The 19,909-nt window shown below is 39.4% G+C and overlaps 1 protein-coding gene across 4 annotated transcripts in view; it reads right to left on the minus strand.

The window, feature by feature from the left end:
* csmd3b (CUB and Sushi multiple domains 3b) overlaps positions 1–19,909 on the minus strand; it is a 927,060-nt gene that overhangs the window by 37,704 nt on the left and 869,447 nt on the right. For all 4 annotated transcript variants that reach the window (XM_069920534.1, XM_069920535.1, XM_069920537.1 and 1 more), the window contains 3 exons: positions 7,519–7,695; positions 6,553–6,732; positions 3,711–3,884 (listed from right to left, as the gene is read on the minus strand). In XM_069920534.1, the coding sequence (XP_069776635.1) occupies positions 3,711–3,884; positions 6,553–6,732; positions 7,519–7,695 (531 nt within the window). The remainder of the gene's footprint in view (positions 1–3,710; positions 3,885–6,552; positions 6,733–7,518; positions 7,696–19,909) is intronic.

A 19,909-nucleotide genomic window follows, 5' to 3' on the forward strand; every position in this document is an offset into this window, starting at 1 on the left:
TCCTTTAAACTAATTGGGCTTAGATTCTCATTCTCCCTTTAATTTTATGGGGTTTGGTTTCTTGCACTGCCTTAAACTCAGTGAGGACCTGCTTCCTGTGCTCCCATTAAAATGTTTCGTTGTACTGAGTTGCATATATAAAAAAGTGAAATAAAACTGTGCTTTTAATTCAAATTACACTCAATAGTTTTGAAAATTTGCAAATGTAGCACCATCGAAGTCCAGATTATTGGAAGCGCTGGATTGTTTGAGTTTTATTTAATTATTTAGTTAGCGCTCTTGTTGGGCACATTCAGTTTCAACTCAACCAAAACTGTTCTATTTATACAGCTTCATCCACAGCACTCTCCATCTTAACCGCTGATTTGTTACACATTACATTTCTCTGCATCCATTTGCAATAGATATTGTTCAAAATGCTTTGTCCACTTTGTTCTGATATTGCATTACTGCTAATACCCTCTTCGGTGTGAGCAGAAGTCTTTAGGAAGCCTTGTTAAGCCACGCTGTAAGTGTTACTACAATGCATTTTGATTGTCAATTAAATATTTAAAATGGTTGGTGAGACACAATCTGAATTATGCTGTTAGGTGCTCAAGAAATACATACACATGATGGCCTCATTCACCTTCTAGTGTAAAACTGAATTAAGTGACTTGGTCATTTTGTTATTCTTTGCTAATATTTTATTCTTTTAAAGTATTGGCACTCTAACTGCCTATTTCTGAGCTTCAAGAAGCTCACCAACAGTGCTAACAGGGCTCCTATTAACAATTGTCAATCCTCTCCTAATTGGCTCCTTAGCCTCTTTTAAAATTAAGGAATTATTTGTTTGTTCTTCTCTTGGGATTTTTTTTTTACAATTTATCATGCTGTTGTTTAATTTCATGCATCCTTAATTGGTCCAATTTTCTCTCATGAAGGAAGTTGGCATTCAGTGTGTTTACTATTTTCTGCCAATTCTCAGCTTACTCTGGCGCTCTTCTCCATCAGATCTCCTGGCCTTGATTTATTGGAAGCAATTCTTTCCCTTGTGCATGGTATTAGCTGCTATGGTTTTTTCCCCCCAGTGTTTTGTGATTCCTGCATTAAACTGTTTTGTTTTCAACAAAAGAGAACATTCACTTTCACCCCGCAGAAAAGGCAAAGACCATTTTTCTTCTTTCCCTGTCATTTTTAATTTTTCTCATTAATTGATAGAGGCAGGTCTGTTTATTTTGAGTTTGGTTTTGGCAATTTATTCATCCCACCTTTTCACATTTATCTTCCCCTGAAGTGTTGTTAAATTATCCACCTGATCTCTCTATTTTAGTTGATCCCCTACCCTACTGAATTTATCACTTGTAAAGTTGGAGATCTGGCTTCTGACCCTCGCAATTTATTATTTTCATAGCTCCTTAAAACTTCATCTTTCTATCTTCACAATCCTTCAGGCAGTTACTCTGTTATAAGTGAACCGGTATTTTGACTATCATAAATATTATAAAGTAAAATAGTGCAGTTTGTGATATATTATAATTAAGTGTAAAAGCATCATATCTGATTTTCAAATAAATATATCCTGAAGCAATGTTTATCTAAATAGACCTATTTGGAATTTCACCTATATTTTATTTTTCAGCAAAAAAAATGTAAACATACATATATAATTACTTATCATTGAACAGTGGGGCAGCAAGTTTAGTGTAATGGTTAATGCAGCAAGCAGGACCAGGTTTCAAATCCCATGTTGTCTCTAAGCAGTTTCATTTTGGTGTTCTGATTTCCTCCCACTTGGGGTTGTAGATCAATTGGGTACAATGAGGTGGCAAAGGCTTGTGGGATGAAAGAGCTCGTTACCGTGCTATATGTATGTCTGTCTGTATGAATGTCTACGTTCAATTATGAAGAATACAATTCAATCAAGCAGGGTCAGTGCCAAGCTGGGGCATCCATGAGTATTGCCCCCCCAAATGAGGTAGTGTAATCTCCCCACCCACTCGAGGACATCCCCCTCCCTGCCGCCCCACCCATCAAGCATCACTAGCATCTAGCGTCACTCATTTGACTCGACGTGAGTCATCCCCCCCCACCACTGCTGAGCGACTTTTCAAGTGTCAGATTGTGCCCCCCGTGGTTACCTGAATGCCTCCTGCTAAGACTTGTTCTGGCACCGACCCTGCAATCAAATTTGAGCATTTTGATGGACATGAGATACAGAAAACTGATCCTGTAATCCAAGTTGGACTCTTCAAGAAATTGTGGCATCAGTACAATGACAGTACAATTTCCAAATGGAATAACCTTTTCTAGTCCTACAGCTGAATTTTGACTAAGCACCTTAATAACCATAGATGTCTGAAAATATTTGTGCAATTCAGTATGCATGGAGAGGGAAATAGATGTTTCAGGACACGTAAAAAAGTGTAAAACATGCATGTTTAAAGTTGCAGCAGGTGGGGATGGTGGAGCGAACAAAGAGATTGACAGTGACAGGGTGAAAAACAAGATTGTCCAGGTAATGTAATTGTTTTCAGTCCCATCTAATTAATAGATGATTTTTTTTAAATTATTTTTTTTCAGACTATGAACCATACTGACCAAAATACACATAAACATTTCCCTCTTGAATATACACAGTGTCATTTTCTCCCTTTTTTTGAAGGCAGTTAGAGAAGCAGAAGAATATAGAGTAATGCCATCGTTAGCATCTATAAAATCTCATGGTGAAAAAATTGGGAACATGCTAAATTGGGGTTTCAATAAATTGTTGTTACAGTTGAAATTAAATCACAAATTGATTTTTAGTAAACCAGAAATGGCAATTTACTGGTAGGAAACAAAGTGTGCAATGCTGAATGTACTTACGGACACATTTACCTGACCTAATGATCCAGTGCTTATGTTTGAAGTATCTTAGCATCTGAGTATAAACCCGTGTCTGTGTTTGAAACTGCTATGTCTTTCCTGATGTCCTTGCTTCTGTCGGGAACCTGAGGTCCCCACTCCTGCCAGGGAGCCCGATGCCCCTTCTCCTGCCCTGGAGTCCATTGCCCCCACTCCTATCTAAAGCACGATGATCCTACTCCTGCCTAAACCCCAATGCCCGTGTCCAATACCTCATTGAGTTATATCTGAATTAGTGTTAAAATTGGGGGGTGTAAAATTGGGGTTTCACTGTATTGGAACTTTGAGATACAGTTTACAGCAGTTCCTGGAAATCTCTGACTTTTTCTCTTGCAGGCAGAGCAAGGATAGTATTTCCTCTGACCTCATCTTCCAGATCATCAGCTTCTGTATTTAACAGATCCTACTCCACAATGTCTGTCATCTTCAAAGAACAGAAGCATCTTCAACGTCCCTTCTATTTCAGCATTCTAACTGGACAGTTCTCTCCAAGGCACCTTGGTTTTCTTCTCCATCTCCACCAACCTCTTCCCCTTTTTATAGTGCTTCCCCACACCACTGCAAGAGATACAACACTGTCCCTTTTATCTCTTCCCACCAGCCAGGGACCCAAACAATGTTTCAAAAATCCTAGCAATTCTCTTATACAAGTTTCTGTTTGGTACTTTGCATTTGGTTCTGAATATGCATTCCTCTGTATACCTGCCTGACATGCAAAGCATCCCCAGAGTTTTGCCTTTCTGATTTCCACCAGCAGCAGTATTTTGCTTCAGTTATATCATGAATGATCATTATCTTCCTCGATGATCTCGTTGTCTACTTACGCAGACACTGGGGCACATCTCCACTCCATGTTCCATTTCCCACACAACTGAGAATTGCCGGAAAAGACAACTCGTATCCCGGAGAACAGCTGTAGCTAATGCTTGATCCCCAGTCAAAGACTGATCCTTCCATCTTTCCATTGGAAATCAGTGGTGGAGCTGAACACGTCAAAGCTGCAATGTCATAGAATTGTATTAAACATAAGATTGTACCAGATGTCACTTAGCTTTGAAATCTAAGTTGGATCATCTTGTCATTGGTACAAATATAATATCTGTAAAAAATGCATCACTGCTGAATTCTATCATTTTGCAAACACAATGCTGCAGATAAAATAGCATAATATTTATTTGCCTCAAAGTCCCACTCTATTTGGGAATGATTAATGTGCTTTATGTTGTACTCTGCTTCCAAAGTGTTGGTGACAAAGTTTACCAGGCAGCATTTTTAATGCTACCAATCACCAATACATTTCCAGACGTCTTCAGAGTTAAACAAGAAAGCTGTAGTTGCTCTTCGAGATATCTTTATTCAATTTTACTTCAAAAGAAGCAATGCCTACGGAAAATACTTAATCAATGAGATTTATTCTTTATCAATCAACAATACATCAAGACTGGACATCTCCCTATTGTATAAATTAACAACTCCACTGCCAATGCTTTGCCTTGATAAATATTATAAAATATAATTCCAAAACATCTGGGATAAAGGAATACACTTAAGAAGGAAACCAGGATGGATAAAGAGATTTCATAAGTACATTACCAACACAAGCATAATTAGGAAAAGGGGAGGTCCCCTGATGGATGAGTGTGGACATCAATCTTTGGAACGATGGGAAATGGGCAATATATATATTTTTAAAATACTTAACTTCAACATTTACTGCTCATAACAACTAGGGAATTTGGAGAAGAGGACAATGATTTCCTGAAACATATCAATATTATGAAAGAGGAGGTGTGTAGAATCTTGAGGTGAATAATAGTGGATAAATCTCCAAGTGTATCTTCAGATTTTATGGGAAGGAAATTGTTGGTGCCCAGGCACAGATTTATCTGTCTTTCTTAGCTAAGGGTGATGGACAACTGCAAGATGGCTAAAGTTATGTCTTCATTTAAGCCAGGGAATGACAGCCCAGTGAGTGATGGATGATTTACTGGAGGGGATGCTGAGAGATAGATCTGCATTTTGAGAAGTAAGAACCAATTAAATATAGTCAGCATGGCTTTCTGCATGGGAAATTATGTCATGCATTTAAGTGAGATATTTGAAGAGGTAATGAAGAGATTTGATGAAGGCAAAATGGTGGTCGAACTTAAATAATGGAAAAGGTGGTGAATATCTAGAAAAAAACAGCTAGAGGAAGTGGAAAAGGTATGGATAATTATAACATTCACCAGAAATTTAGACAAGGTGCAAAACCATAGATATGAAAGGTTTAGAGGGGTAAGGACTGCATGTAGGAAAATGGGACTAGTTCAGGAAGGCACTTTGTTTGACATGGATAAGTTGGGGAAAAGTGCATGCTTCCATGCTGCACAACTTGCTAAATAATTTTTTAAGTCCCCATCTAAAATTTCATCATAAATAAAAGCTGCAGCCAAAAAAAATGTTGGTGGAACTCGATGGATCAGTCAGCATCTGTGGAGGTGATGGACGGTCAACATTTCAGGAGAAAACCCTGCATCAGTACTGAGAAAGAGGTGAGTGCCAGTATGATGATGGAGAAGGGCGGGGCTGGAGCTGGAGGAGGGCAGGAGCTGGCAGGTGAGGAGGGAGCTAAGGGCAGATGGAGCTAGGTAGGGGGAGGGGATGATGAAGGTAGAGTCACAGGTTGGAAGGTGCTGTGGAGACAAGAAAGGGCTGCAGATTCTTGAATTTGATAAGTAAAGATGACAACTGGAACCAGAAAAGGGAGGGATGATGGGCCAATGGAAATAGTGAGGAGATGGTCAGGGGGCCAGTGCGTTAAATGAATGGTTGATGAGCAGATGTCACAGGTGGAGGCAGGGGAAGAAACAAGGTAATGAGGGAATAGGGTTTGAAACAACCTAGGTGATTCAGAAGGAGAAAGAATGGAACACAAGTTGACACCAGTTAGCCAAAATTAGAAAATTCATACTATTGGGTAATAAACAACTCAGGTAGAATATGACACTTGTGATGCCCATTGTCCAGGCAGTGGAGAAGACTGAAGGTAGGCAGTTCAATATGGGTGGGCATGGGAGTTGAAATGATTTGCAAGTAGGACACCAAAATGGCCACAGCAGACTTAGCACAGATGCTTGACAAAGCAGTTGCCCAGTCTGTGTTTAGTCTCACCAACGTCAAGGAGGGTACATTGGGTGCACTGAATGAAAACTATCATGTTGGAGGAGGTGAACTCCAATCACTGACAAACTTGAATGGGCTATGTAGGTCATTCAATGGTGGTGAGGGAGGAGGTGTAGGGATGGGTGTTCTACATTATCTTCCTGAAATTGGAATTGCTTCCCTTGGTTGATTCCATTTTATCATTTCTTCACTCCCTGTATCTACCTCCACCATCCCCTTCCCTGTACCTGGTTCCAGCTGGCTCCTGATCTGGTTCCACCTATTGTCTGGTAGCTCCTGTCCCACATCTCACCCTCATTCTTTATACTGGCTATCTCCCCATTACACTTTCAATCCTATGCAGGGTATTGATCTGAAACGTTGACCATCTCACTACAACTACCATGTTCCATGACCTGCAGAATTCTTCCAAAGGTTTATTTATTTCTCCAAGCTCTGAGGGCTGATTCTGTAGACACTGAGTCTTCAAATAATTGCTGCTTCTGGCCAAAGTATCATTACCTTCACATAATGGCATTGAGCCACTCCATGTGCCATTGCTGAGGCAGGAGCGAGTCACTGAAGCCTTGGAGTCCATTGTGTATCCTGGTTGGCACATTTGAGTCACATTTTGTCCCACTGTAAAAACATTCCCTAATCTGATCCCATTTGCTGGTTCTCCAGGATCTCCACAGGTAATTACTACAAAAGACCAGATTTGATAAAATAAGTGATGGAAGAGGAAGAGAATTGAAACAATTAGTCAAATATAAATCAAAATATTTTCACCATACTTAAGGTCGGGCATGCATTGAGATAATGAACAAAGAAGGAAAAATAAGACAATGCACATCATTTAGGCTTGTGAAAGATCAATGCAAACTTTTAATCATTATAATAAAAATAAACAAGGATAGGAGCAGTTCATCTATCTTTCATAATCTAATGTGAATCTCTCTTTGGTCGAATAAATATTGCACCAAACTGTCCCAAAAATGAATATATTATTGCTGTACAATAAAGTAGCTGTATGAGTTTCAGATTGATTCAATTTATCGACAATGAGTTAGAGCCGGGGTGGCCAAACTTTTGATTTTTAATTTAGACATACAGCACGGTAAGAGGCCATTTTGGCCCGGGAATAGGTACTGGGGGTGTAGGTTATTAGGTGGCACAGACACGTGGGGCGAAATGGCCTGTCATTATGCTGTATGTCTAAATTAAAAATTAAAAGGTTAGCCAGCCCTGAATTAAAATAACATCAGGTTTACCTGATCACTAAATTTTCCCACTAGTCTGAAATACTTCATTGTAAAAAAGAAGTGGATGGTGTATGACATCGATATTTTTGATTGGGGTAGAGTAATCTTAATCTGTATTTGTACATAATTTCAAACTGCTTCAAGTCTGATATCTGAAACAACTTCACAAATGACAATACCAACTATATTCCTTTACTCAAATATACTCATTCTGTTATTGACTTACTTGTACATTTAGGTATATTCTCTGACCATGTACCATTAACTGTGCACCATCTTGTTGTTGAACCAGAGAGGACATATCCTTCCAGGCACGAGTATGTTACTGAATTGGAATACGATGTTCCATCAATCCAAAACACCTTACCGTTCGCAGGTGTTCCAGGGTTTCCGCATTTGACAGCTGCAAATATTGAATGAGGGTGTGAAGTGTGGGAATCATTTCTTTAGTTCTTAGACTCAACTATAGACCCTATTTTCATTAATTTTGCAAAAATGAACCATAGTTGCCAAAATATTTGAGTTTAATTTTTGTTTCTTGTTTTATTTATTCTGTCACATATCTCCTTCACTATATGTTGAAGACTCCCTCAAAGAAAAGACTAAACTAATCAGTAAAGATAAAATATTAATTCCTCTTGTTTTATTTTTAAATTATAAGAATTCTGGACTGCAAACAATAACAAGAGATAGATTGCTTGAACATTGACAGTGTTGGATTACAGTTCACGTTGTTTCCTTAATTATTATGCCTAAACTTTTTATCACATATTTGATACTATTTTGCTTTTAATTTAATATTCACACCATTATAAAATTATGATTAACATCATAATACATTTTTACACTGATACATAATTTTGTTTAGGTACATTTTTCCATAACATTGCTTCAATATGAAAAATCAAATTTTGAACTCAATAAGCACCAAATAATTCAAGTGGGTGTATACAGCACAATTTCCATATTTGCAAATGACAGTGTGATATGAGAAAGGGTAGTAATGGATTTTAAGGAGATATTGACAGGTTGGTGGATTGGGTAGATAATTGGAGCTGAAACTTAATGCTGAAAATAGGAAGAGTGAGAAGGGAGAATAAGAAGCAATATATATCAGCGGACACCAGGGAGATAAAATTAACTGATGTTGTTGAAAGGAGGAAAGCTCAAAGATTTCGGCTAAATCATCTTACATATGGAAAATACATTAATTAGGGTAAGAGTATGTTATTGATCTTCAGGTCAGCCAGTGAAGAAAGGGGAAGGATGTGAGAGATAATGAAAGCTACTGTGATGAGAGACATCAATCATTTGAAAACTATCTAATGAAAAGAAAGTAGCTTGTTGTCAGAGATTAATCAATGATCTTCTTCCTGACTGTATGCACAAGACATTTTAGGCAGACAGGAGCTCATGCGGATCTAGTGTTTGTTCAGGCTTTGGACAGAAAATAAGAGTCATTGCACACTCTGAAGAAATTGACTTTGGCATCCAGTACCGTCAAATTGAACAAAATTCAGCATATTATAAAATATGGAGATTATAAAGTATGCTCTTATTCAGTTAGTGTAATCAGGTTGAAATTGTTGTAGAGAGCGATGCAGTGAATAAAGCACAACAGAAGTTGCCTGTGAGCTGAACCAACAGAACTGTTTAATGGAATCTTCGCAGGAGTTTAATTAATTACAGTTGGTGCGCTATCACAATCCCCTGACCTCTGAAGTCACGTGCCTCCTAGAGTTCTTTGCCCCCCTCCGGCCACCGGGGACTCCTGATCCTACAGTAACCCGCAACTACAGATGCCAGTTTAATCATGGAGTAGCGTGATTCCACATAACCACCCCCCCCCCACCCCAATGAACCAGAGTCACCATGGTCTCACCTATACGGCTAGAACAGTCCAGTGGATGTCCCCGTGCCAGGGGCATGTCACCTGTACCGGCTGATCTAGGTGCACATGTGCCAGCTTAATGCGATCAACCAAAACTGTTTCTTGCCTGCTGCCAATGTCAACAACTAACATGGAGCCGTCGTTCCATACCACCTTGAAAGGACCTTCAAATGGTCATTGCAATGGTGTCTTGTGCGCATCCCTACGCAGGAGTACATAAAGGCAGTCTTTGAGTTCAGGTGGAATGTGAAGTCGTTGTCCCATGCCGGGTGGCCGGGATAGGTGCTAGTGTACCCATCTTCTCCCTTAAGCATGTGACAACTGAAGTGGGAGATTCCTGCTGCCCACATGCTGCCGGAATGAAATCCCCTGGGACTATTAAGGGGCTCCATAAACCAATTCTGCAGCGGACGTAGCTAGATCTTCCTTTGGATACCTAAAAGTGCCCAAGGCAGTCAGCTATCCAATTCTGTCCCTTGACATGCTAGGAGAGCTGTTTTCATATGACGGTGAAAGTGTTCCCCTAAGCCATTGGACTGGGGATGATAGGCCATCATTGCCCAGCAACTGTGCGATTGTGGACTATAACCCAGACATAAACTGAGCTCTTCTCTCAGAGGAGATGTGCATGGGTCATCTGAAATGCGCTATCCATTTGGCAATGAGGGTTCTCGCACAAGCTGAGGTGGAAGTGTCAGAGAGTGGGACAACCTCTGGCTATTCAGGAACTTACCTACTATTGTGAAGAGGTGAGTAGCTCCCTTGGATGTGGGCAATGGGCTGACTATATCCACGTGGATGTGATCAAACCTATGCTGCGTGGGTGGAAAAACCTGCAGTGGGGCTTGGGAGTGGCATTGAAATTTTGGGGTCTAGCACTGGATGCATGTCCTTTCTCAAGCACCGACTTGCTTGTTCAGGCCGTGTACATGAATTTGCCTGCCACGAGCCTTGTTGTTGTCCTAATCAAAGGGTAAGCCAAACTATGTATGGTGTCAAACACTCGACGTTGCCACGCAGCAGGTACAATGGGCCTCAGTTGGTCGATGGTCCAAAGTAGGGAGGCATGTGCTGGACCAAAATGTATGTCATCCAATTTCAGTCCCGATATGGCAGTACGATACACGGCCATCTTTTCATCTTCCTGTTAAGCTGCTGCCAAAGCCGTGTAGTCTATACCAGGAGATAGCAAATGGAGGGGAGTGATGGTGGTGTAGGATAGCGTGTCGCTGACTAGATTGTTCTTCCCAGCTATGTGTTTTATCGTAGTCCTAAACTCTGAAATGTAGGAGAGTTGTCGTGCTGACCAACAATCTGACATCCTGGTGAAGGTGAAAGTCAATGACTTGTGATCCGTATAGACCATGACATCTCTGCCCTCTAGGAAATAGCGAAGATACCATACGGCCAAGTGGAGGACAATGAGCTCCTTGTCAAAGACACTATACTTCTTCTCCAATGGTCTCAAATGACAACTAAAGAAAGCTAGGGGTTTCCAGATGCCGTTGCTGAGCTGCTCCAGGACCCCACCTACCTCAGTCCTTGACGCATCCACCGTCAGAACCGTTGGGACATCAACCCTCAGGTGCATGAACATAGTGGCTCTTGCTAGCACTCCCTTGGCAGTCTCGAATCTGGCCTACTGCCTCGTCATTCCATTACAGTTCCTTGTGATGTCTGATCAAGAGTTTAAAAAGTGGCTGCAAAACTTTGGCTGTAGCTGGCATGAAACGATGGTTAAAGTTAGTCATGCCAACAAACTCCTACAGGCTTTTAATGGCAGAGGGTCTTGGAAATTTGCAAATGTCCTCAACCTTGGAAGGTAGTGGAACTGCTCCATGCTGACCGATGCAGTGGCTGAGGAAATTGATCAATATGAGGCCAAACTGGCATTTAGCCAGGTTGATCGCTAACCCATGGTCATCTAGCTGCTGACATAGTTGACAGAGATGGGCCCAGTGCTGCTGTCATGAGTGGCTGGCGGTAAGGATGTTGACCAAATAAACAAATATGAAATACAAGCTCCAGGTCACTGTGTCCATTAGCGTTGAAATGTCTGGGCCACGCTTTATAAACCAAAAGGCATATTGGAGGAATTCAAATAGCCCAAACAGGGTAATTAAGGTAGTCTTAAGAATGTCATCTTGGTGAACTGGGATCTGATGGGACCTGCGCATTCGGTCAATTTTGGAGAAAATCTTAGTGCTGTGAAGGATAACAGAGAAATCCTGTATGTGGGGAATCAGGCAGCGATCTGCCACAGTGATGTCATTCAGATGCCAATAGTCCCCACAAGGTCTTCACTCTCCAAGTGCCTGAGGTACCCTATGCAGCAGCGATGCCCAAAGGCTGTCAGAGAGGTGTCCTCCATGTGGTAAAATTTGTCTTTAGACAATCTGGAGGTAGCCTGCACACTCGAGCATACAGGGGATGTCCATGAGTTGGAATATGGTGCTGTACTCCATGTTTCGGTTGCGACATCGAGAACTGCGGAGTAATATTGCTGGGGAATTCTGGTATATTCATTGTCCAAGAGCAGCACCAAGTTGAGGCGAGGTGAGGGAAATGCCGTGGGGTGCAAGGTGAGCGACTTGAAAGTCTTTGAATTAACTAGGTGCGACCTTTGAGATCTACTAGAAGGGAGTGTGCTCGCAAAAAATCAGCTCCCAGGAATGGCTGTGATATATCAGCAATGGTGAAGGACCAGCTGAACCACGACGAGCAGAAATGGAGTGGAATTGTCCATGACCCTCATGTCCAGATGCTGTTGGAGGCCATGAGAGGAGGGCCATTCTTTCCTGAACGTGTGTCTGGGCCAAAAACCAATGGCCAGAATGTCAATCCCAGAGGAAAAGGAGGTTGTTCTTGTGGCTGTTGCGGCCACTACCAATGGCTAATCTTGGCATTTCCCAGATGAGTGCAGGGTGGATGGCAGCAGCGGGCTGCAGCTCCCCATCTCTGATGGCAATAGCACCACTGCTCTCTGTCTGCATTGTATCTAATTGAAGCTGACACTGCACCCCTATCCAGAGTGGGCAGGGTTTGTGCCCTTTACCAAAGAATCACTATGCACTCAACTGAACGTCTACCATGCTGCTTAACGAAGCACAACTCATCAGCAAAGACTGCTAAGCGACGGGGGTTGTTAAAGTCCTCATCTCCAAGCAGCAAATGGATGCCTTCTGCCATTTGCTCGAGAAAAAGTTGCTCGAAAGCAGACAGGGCTTGTGTCTGTCATTGAGCACCAGCATCTCATTCATTAGTTCAGAAGGAATGTGGTCACCCAAGCTGTCCATATGGAGAAGTTGTGCTACCCTGTTGTGCAGAAAAAGGCTGAAAATACGTATGAGATGGACTTTGATGATTTCATATCCGTCATTAGCTTGAAGCTGGTGTAAGAAATTAGTGTCTTGTTCCAGGGAAGCAACAGCATAGAAGTTCTTCGTTGCATGTGCAGTAATCTGGTGTAGATGGAACTGGGGCTCAGCCTGCTCGAACCAGACCTGTGGCTGCGAGGTCCAAAATACTGGAAGTTTTAGCGCAACGGCATTCTACACATCCATAGTGAGGTCCAAAATGTCACTTGGACTTTCGGGGTCATAAATGTAGTGAGAAATTGTCTGTGAGCTGAACCAACAGTGCTGTTTAATGGAATCTTCGCAGGAGCTTAAATAATTCCAGTTGGCGTGCTATCACAATCACCCGACCTCTGAAGTCACGTGCCTCCCAGAGTTTTTTGTGGCCTCTGACCACTGGGAACTCCTGGTCCTATGGGGGCCCCCAACTACAGATACTGGTTTGATAATGGAGTGGCTCGGTTCACCACACTGTTCAAATTAAAGACAGATTGAGTTGCTTGGATATGATTTATCACTGAATTCATTCAGAAGTAGGAATGAGAGGCTGAATACGAGAAGCTAACTGACAAGGATTTGAATCATTTTAAGGGAGGTTACTGATAATCAAATGTCCAAAACATACTTTAAATTTGTTTATTTGACATCTGATTGTACCAGTGCAACCTGATAAAACAACATTCTCCAGTCCATGGTGCAGAACAGTGCAAACACATGTACAGACCTAACACACACATAGATATATTAAACATATACACTGAACATATAGTAAATTAAATATTATTATTGAATAATATGTGACTCAGTATAGGTCTACAAGATTCTGAGAGGCATAGATAAGGCTTTTTCTTCTGGGCAGGAGTAATGAACACCAGAGGACATCTGTACAAAGTGAAGGGAGGAAGGTTTAGGGGAGGGATTTTTTTTTAAATACAGAGTGTTGCGAGTATCCTGAATGCCTTGCTAGGGATGCTGAAATAATAGAGGCATTTGAGACTCTTAGACAGCCACATGAATGAAAGAAAAATAGAGGGTTATGAGGATAGAAGGATTTAATATATTTTTATAGGAATAAATAGGTTGGCGTAACATCGTGGGCTGAAAGGCCTGTACTGTGCTGTAGGTTCTATGTTTGATGAGTCACGGACACTCTATGTAACCAAGTAGCTTGAACACCTCGTACATCGTTTTCAGTAATGAATGAGCTAATCTCCATTTTAAATAGGTTGAATGTACCAGGATCAGGTACTTGAACCAGGAGCATTTTAATCAGCTGAGCGATTTTAAGAGAAGCAGAATTCATTTACATCCAGTATTTGTACCGGAAATGGAATTAACTGCATGCACTGCCTTGACTGGAAAAGCTAAGAATTTGTTTTTTTTTTTTCTTGATGGACTGTGATCAGCTTGTGAGAAATGGAAGAAACGGTTGAAAAATCTGCAACCATGTTCACTAGTAAGTGCGAATAGTTGATCCAGTATATCTTCCTTCTGAGATCCAATGATCATTAATTTAGTAAGTTTTCTGTCAAGTTGATTTGCTCTACCTGATATCAAGAAAGAGTTGAGAGCATTGGATACAGCAAAGGCTACAAAATAAGGCAACAATTCAGCTTGTACAACTGAAGACCTGGACTCCATGACTAACTGCAACTTGGTAAACCTAACATCAATTGGCATCAGAATGGCAAATGCCTCAGAGGTTAGAATCATACCTTGCACACACAGGAGGGTGTTCGAAGTTAATGTCATAGCCTAAGGACATCACTTCAAGAGTTTCTCAGCCCAACCATCTTCAACTGCTTCCAATAAAATTAGGTGCATCAAAAGCTCAGAAGTGGTGTTTTTAATGACTGCACAATGTTCCATTCTACTCATAAATCCTCAGCAAATGAACAACCCATGTTCACATGGAGCATAAAATGGAGAAAATTAAGGCACTGGCTGATAAATAGCAATTAACATTTTTACTCAAGTGTGGTCAGGCAAAATCCTTGGCCTTCAATTTTATAACCTTTCCTGAGTCCCCAACATCAACATCATGGAGTTAACTCAACTGAAACAGTTGTATCAATAGGAAGACAGGAAATAAAGAAACTTCTCCCCAACATATCTTCTGTTCCATTTAAAAAAATATATTGTTTCACCATGATAAAAGTCAACTGGCAAAATGATTTTCTCTTGAGTTAGTCAATAAGCCAACAAGGCAAAAGCTCACTACTGCACATCTCCAATAACTCAAATCTAGAGAAAATATTGTCATTCTTTAAATGAATGTTACCCATGGATATAATAAAGAAAATTTTGATGACAACACTCGGGATATATTTGGTAAGAATTGCCTTTTGAGTTACTGAAGTAATTGAGACTACTAAATTATTGGACCCTCAAAGGTTGCAATGGTAAACCTGGGAGCAATAGTTTACTGCAGCACTTGATGGCTCTTCCCATTCTCTGCCTCTTGTTCCATGTGACAAAGTATCCTGTCAATTCTATTTTTTCAGAACTACACAAAATGGAATGTATCAAGTACAGTGGACTGACTGAAGTGAAAGTGCTCGCAATAAAATCTCTGGCATGGTTCTATTGGGAAAACATGAACAGCATGAATAATGCTTATCCACCTTTCAAATCTTAATTATAGCTTTAAAACTTTATTAGGAAATGTGTAATTTGGTGTTGAAATTAGGTAGGTATTAACTGGTGCTCAGGTTAGCATTCTAGCCTTTAGGTGAGGCATCTGTTATGAGCCCAGAGGACTCCAAAGCCCAGCAGCAATAGAAATTCACCAAGACAATGGTTACTTAAACAAAAGTTTCTTTTAATTTTATTTAAACATTGAACTTTAACTTATTACTATTAATTTAACTAAATCTAATCTAACTGCTTTCTAATTGTAAGTGCACATGTATGTATGTTCAGGAAAGTTCTTTGTTTCACAGTCCAGTCATTCACTTCTCACTTCTCCAAGTTCACCAGTATCACGCAATTCTTATACTGTGCACAGTGTTCAACAATTATGAATCTCCACCAGACTCTGGTCCTTAAAGGTAAATGGTTACCACTCAGGAAGATTCTTGTTGGTTTCAGAGAGATATTTGTTGCTCATTGGACACACATAAATTGATTTCCTCCAATTGGTCACTTCAGTGTCTTGCCAAAGAAACATGCCCCTTCATGGCTTTTGCAAATTATAACATCTTCTTCCAGGTCACCACAGAGTTCCTCTTGTTTCCCTTATTTCACAAGAAACACTAGAGCCAGCCAATTCCTCTTGTAAGGACTACAAGGGTTTTGAACAGACTGAACTCAGAACTCACAACCCATCTTGAAAATGGGGTTTTCAAAAAGACTGCCAACTTGCCATTTTTAAGTCTCAACTGCTACTACAGAACTGACTTCTCCCTCTCTCTCAAAGAGAAGAATCCTGCTTGTTCTTTCACCTCTCTGCTTATAAAATACAACATTTCTCCTTAAATTTTTGAAAGATCTTACCAGCACTTGAGCCTGGAGTTTTACATTTTCACCTGCTTTTGAAGTTCTTTCTAAAGCAGTTCCATTGACTCTGCAAAACCACTCGGAGCCTGAATGTCCAGCTTCAGCGAAGCTCTTGCATTTTAAAAGCGATGTCTTTTGTGAAGTGTTATTCTGTTGTGAAGTGACCTACACGAAACCCCCCACAATCTATCTCTTTTAAAGATATATTTATCCATAACCATAATAACATAAACTGTAACACATTACAGACTAAAACACAAAATCTAGTCACATGGGTGCAATGTGGATGTAGTGCCATCATTCTGTTCAGTTGGTTAAACTAAGACCCATTCAGCTCTGTCAGATGGTTGCAAACAATTTCACAATTTGAAAAGTGGGGTCACCACTCATTCAACTTCAATGGAACTGATTTTTTGATTACCATCACATTATAGTTCTGTGGAATCTGCATAAATTAGTTGTTAAGCTTTTTGCATTACATTACATGCCAAAAGTTAATTGTTTTGCAATGTCCTGCAGCTGAAAAGATATTCCACAAATGCATTTGATAGGGAATTTTTAAAAAAAATTGTTAAGCTTTAATGGATTCTATTTACAACAGCTATTTCAAATTGTCCAAGAAGCTCTTGAGATTTTTATAGGACCTGCAAATCGACAAAAAGGAACAGGGTTCTCATTTCCTCAGTTTGCCAAAAGCAACAGATACTGCTTGGAAAATTACATTCATTTCCATGACAAATGACTGAAGGGGTGGGGGGGATGTGGCAAGATGGCTAGCGTCTAGATGTTCAATCTCAACCTCTCTGGCCAGACTTTTAAATACCTGTTTTTTTAACCCTTTGTTTTCAAGTTTAAACTTTTTAAATTTTAGTTTAAAGTATTAAGGAATTATTATGGCCACTAATGGTTAAACGACTAAACCTCAAGTTCATAAGAAGTTACATTTTCGAAGTGCTAAAGATTTGGGGCCTAGACGACTTGATACAGCCCCAGGCTCAATCTCTTCATTGTCTAAACCCTAAAAATTGCCTGTGCGGGTTGAAAAAAAAACCTATTACTCACCAAGTGAAGGATGGCGATGGAATTACCCATTCTCCGGAAGAAGGTGCGTGTTCCCAAGAAGTGGACCCCGATTTGGAAAGTCTTTCGATTTCAATGGAAGGAGCACACAGGAAATGCATCAGGTAGCATTTTAATCTGAAGGAATCGTTTTTCTTCATGAATTGACGAAAGATCAACAAGATAAGGGGGGGGGGGGGAGACCAGCGGCGACTCCCTGAGGAAGTCGCAGTGCCATCACTGGGAGTCCAGACCCGCAGTAAAATGTTTTAAATGCCTTCTGTTGAGTTGCAGCAGGAGCTGCAGTTCTGCCACTACGTCAGAGAGAGCAGAGCTGAGCTTTACTGAATCACAGTGTATGCAATTAAATGAAGTTATTCAAGCTGTTATAAAACCTTTGTTGACATGAATGAAATGGCTCAAATGAATGCTGGTATAAGTTCTGAATTAAATATGGTTAAGATACGTGTGGATACATCTTATGAAGAATTTAAAAAAAAAATTCAGACTGCTTTTTTGGACTGTACACAACAAATTACTTCTAACACAGAAAAAGGGTTGAAGGAGGGAAAATCAATCATAGAATTAAGAGAACGTGAGAAGGAGCTAGAAAGAAAAAAAAAGATTATTTGGAGAATCTAAGCAGAAGGAATAATGTGAAAATTGTTGGTTTGCCAGAAGGTATAGAAGGACAAGATCATCTTCGTTTCTTTAAGAACTGGATTCTGCAAATATTCAGGCAAAAAATTTTCTGCGGGGGATTGGTATTGGAAAGAGCCCATAGAGCTTTAAGAAGAACACCCACAGCTGGTCAACCACCGAGACCAGTAATAATTTGATGTTTGAGTTATTTGGACAGAGAAGCAGTACTTCGACTTGCAGTACAAAATGCGAGACAATGACAAACCCCATTATTGATTCAGAATAGCAGAGTCTTTTTTTTTATCCTGATTTGAGTCAAGAGGTCATTCAACATTGACGTTGATTCAATCCAGTTAAAGAAGTTTTGTGGCGTAAAAGTTATAAGTCTACTTTACGTTACCCTGCAGTGTTGAAGGTGTTTTATGGAGACTATCAATTTAGTTTTTTTGAAACTGATCGTGAAGCATTTATTTTTGCTGATTCATTGCCAGACATAAGAGGACAAAGAAAGATCTGGTTGCTCTGGAAACAGAAAAAATGGCAGAAATGGGAAAAATGGGAATGGAAAGAGTCCACCTCCTTCTGAAATGGGATCTTCAAGATTGGAATCTTCTGGATAAAAAGAAGAATTTTCTTATTCTATTTTTTCTTTTGTTACTATGATATTTTGATGTTATTGACTGTTTGGCTGGGGAGGGGGAGATTTGCATTAAGTTCTTTACTAGTCATCAGCCATTGGTGGATGGCCCACACCCACATTTTGTTTAGGGGATTACTACCTTCTGGTAGTTTTTTTTTTGCGGGGGGCTTTTCTTTATTTTTTTTTGTTTTTGTTTTTAATTTGTGATTTTTTTATTGGAGGGCCTATATACGTTGATTTGAGCTTTTATATAAAGATTTTATTTGTATTTAGTAATAATAGTAGATATGTCAAAGTTGAGGTTTGCTACTTTTAATGCTCGAGGATTCAATAGTACGATTAAATGTAAGCGAGTCTTGGCATATATTAAGAAAATAAAAATTGATATTGCCTTTTTACAAGAAACACATTTGAATGTGAAGGAAAGCGTGAAATTAAAAAGGGACTGGGTTGGGCATGTATATGCTTCTTCATTTAATTCTAGAGCTAAAGGTATAGCAATTTTGATACATAAAAATTTATCTTTTGAATTACAATCAATGGAGGAAAAGGCAGGATGTATTCTTAAATTGAATTGTAAGATTTTTAGTGAATTTTGGACTTTACTTAATATTTATGCCCCAAATGCAGATGATGAAATATTTATTTCAGATGCATTTTTATGTTTGGGACAGGCTAATGATAATATTTTAGTTGGTGGTGATTTTCATTGTGTTTTGGAACCTTTATGAGATAAATATCCAAAGAAAGTTAAAAAATCCAAGATGGCAATTCAGGTCCAAGTGTTGATGAAAGATCTTAATTTAGTAGATATTTGGAGACATCTTAATCTGACAGAGAAAGATTTACTTTTATTCATCTAGACATGAATCTTTTTCAAGGATTTACATCTTTTTAGCATCAGCACATTTACAAGGGAAAATACAACAAGCAGAATATAAAAGTAGGGTGATTTCAGATCATTCTCTGTTATATTTTACATATGAAACATCTGAGAAAATTCAAATAGCTTATCATTGGAGATTTAATACAATGTTGTTAAAATATGGAATTTATTGATTTTTTGAAAAAACGAATTAATATTTTTTTGAAAGAAAATTCTAATTCTGTTCAAAGTAAGTTTTTATTATGGTATGCTATAAAAGCCTATTTGAGAGGACAAATAATTAGTTATACTTCTAAAATAAAAAAGAATTGATTAAATCAGAGTCTTGAATTAGAGAAACAGATCGATGAGTTAGAAAAGGAATTTCAGAAAGATGCCACAGAAGATCAGAAAATAGAATTATCTAGGCTGAAATTTGCAATCTTATCAATTTGAATGTGTGATTAATGGGACTAAACAATGGTATTATGAATGGGGAGAGAAAGCACAAAAGGTATTGGCGTGGCAATTAAAGAAAGAACAGGTATCGAGGACTATTAATGCTGTTAGACGGAATTCTCTTATTACTTATAAACCTCGTGAGATTAATTATGAATTTTATTCATTTTATAAAAAGTTATATACATCTGAAGGAAAACAGGAAAC

The sequence above is a fragment of the Narcine bancroftii genome, chromosome 2 (assembly GCF_036971445.1).
Source record: "Narcine bancroftii isolate sNarBan1 chromosome 2, sNarBan1.hap1, whole genome shotgun sequence".
NCBI classification, from domain to species: Eukaryota; Metazoa; Chordata; class Chondrichthyes; order Torpediniformes; family Narcinidae; genus Narcine; species Narcine bancroftii.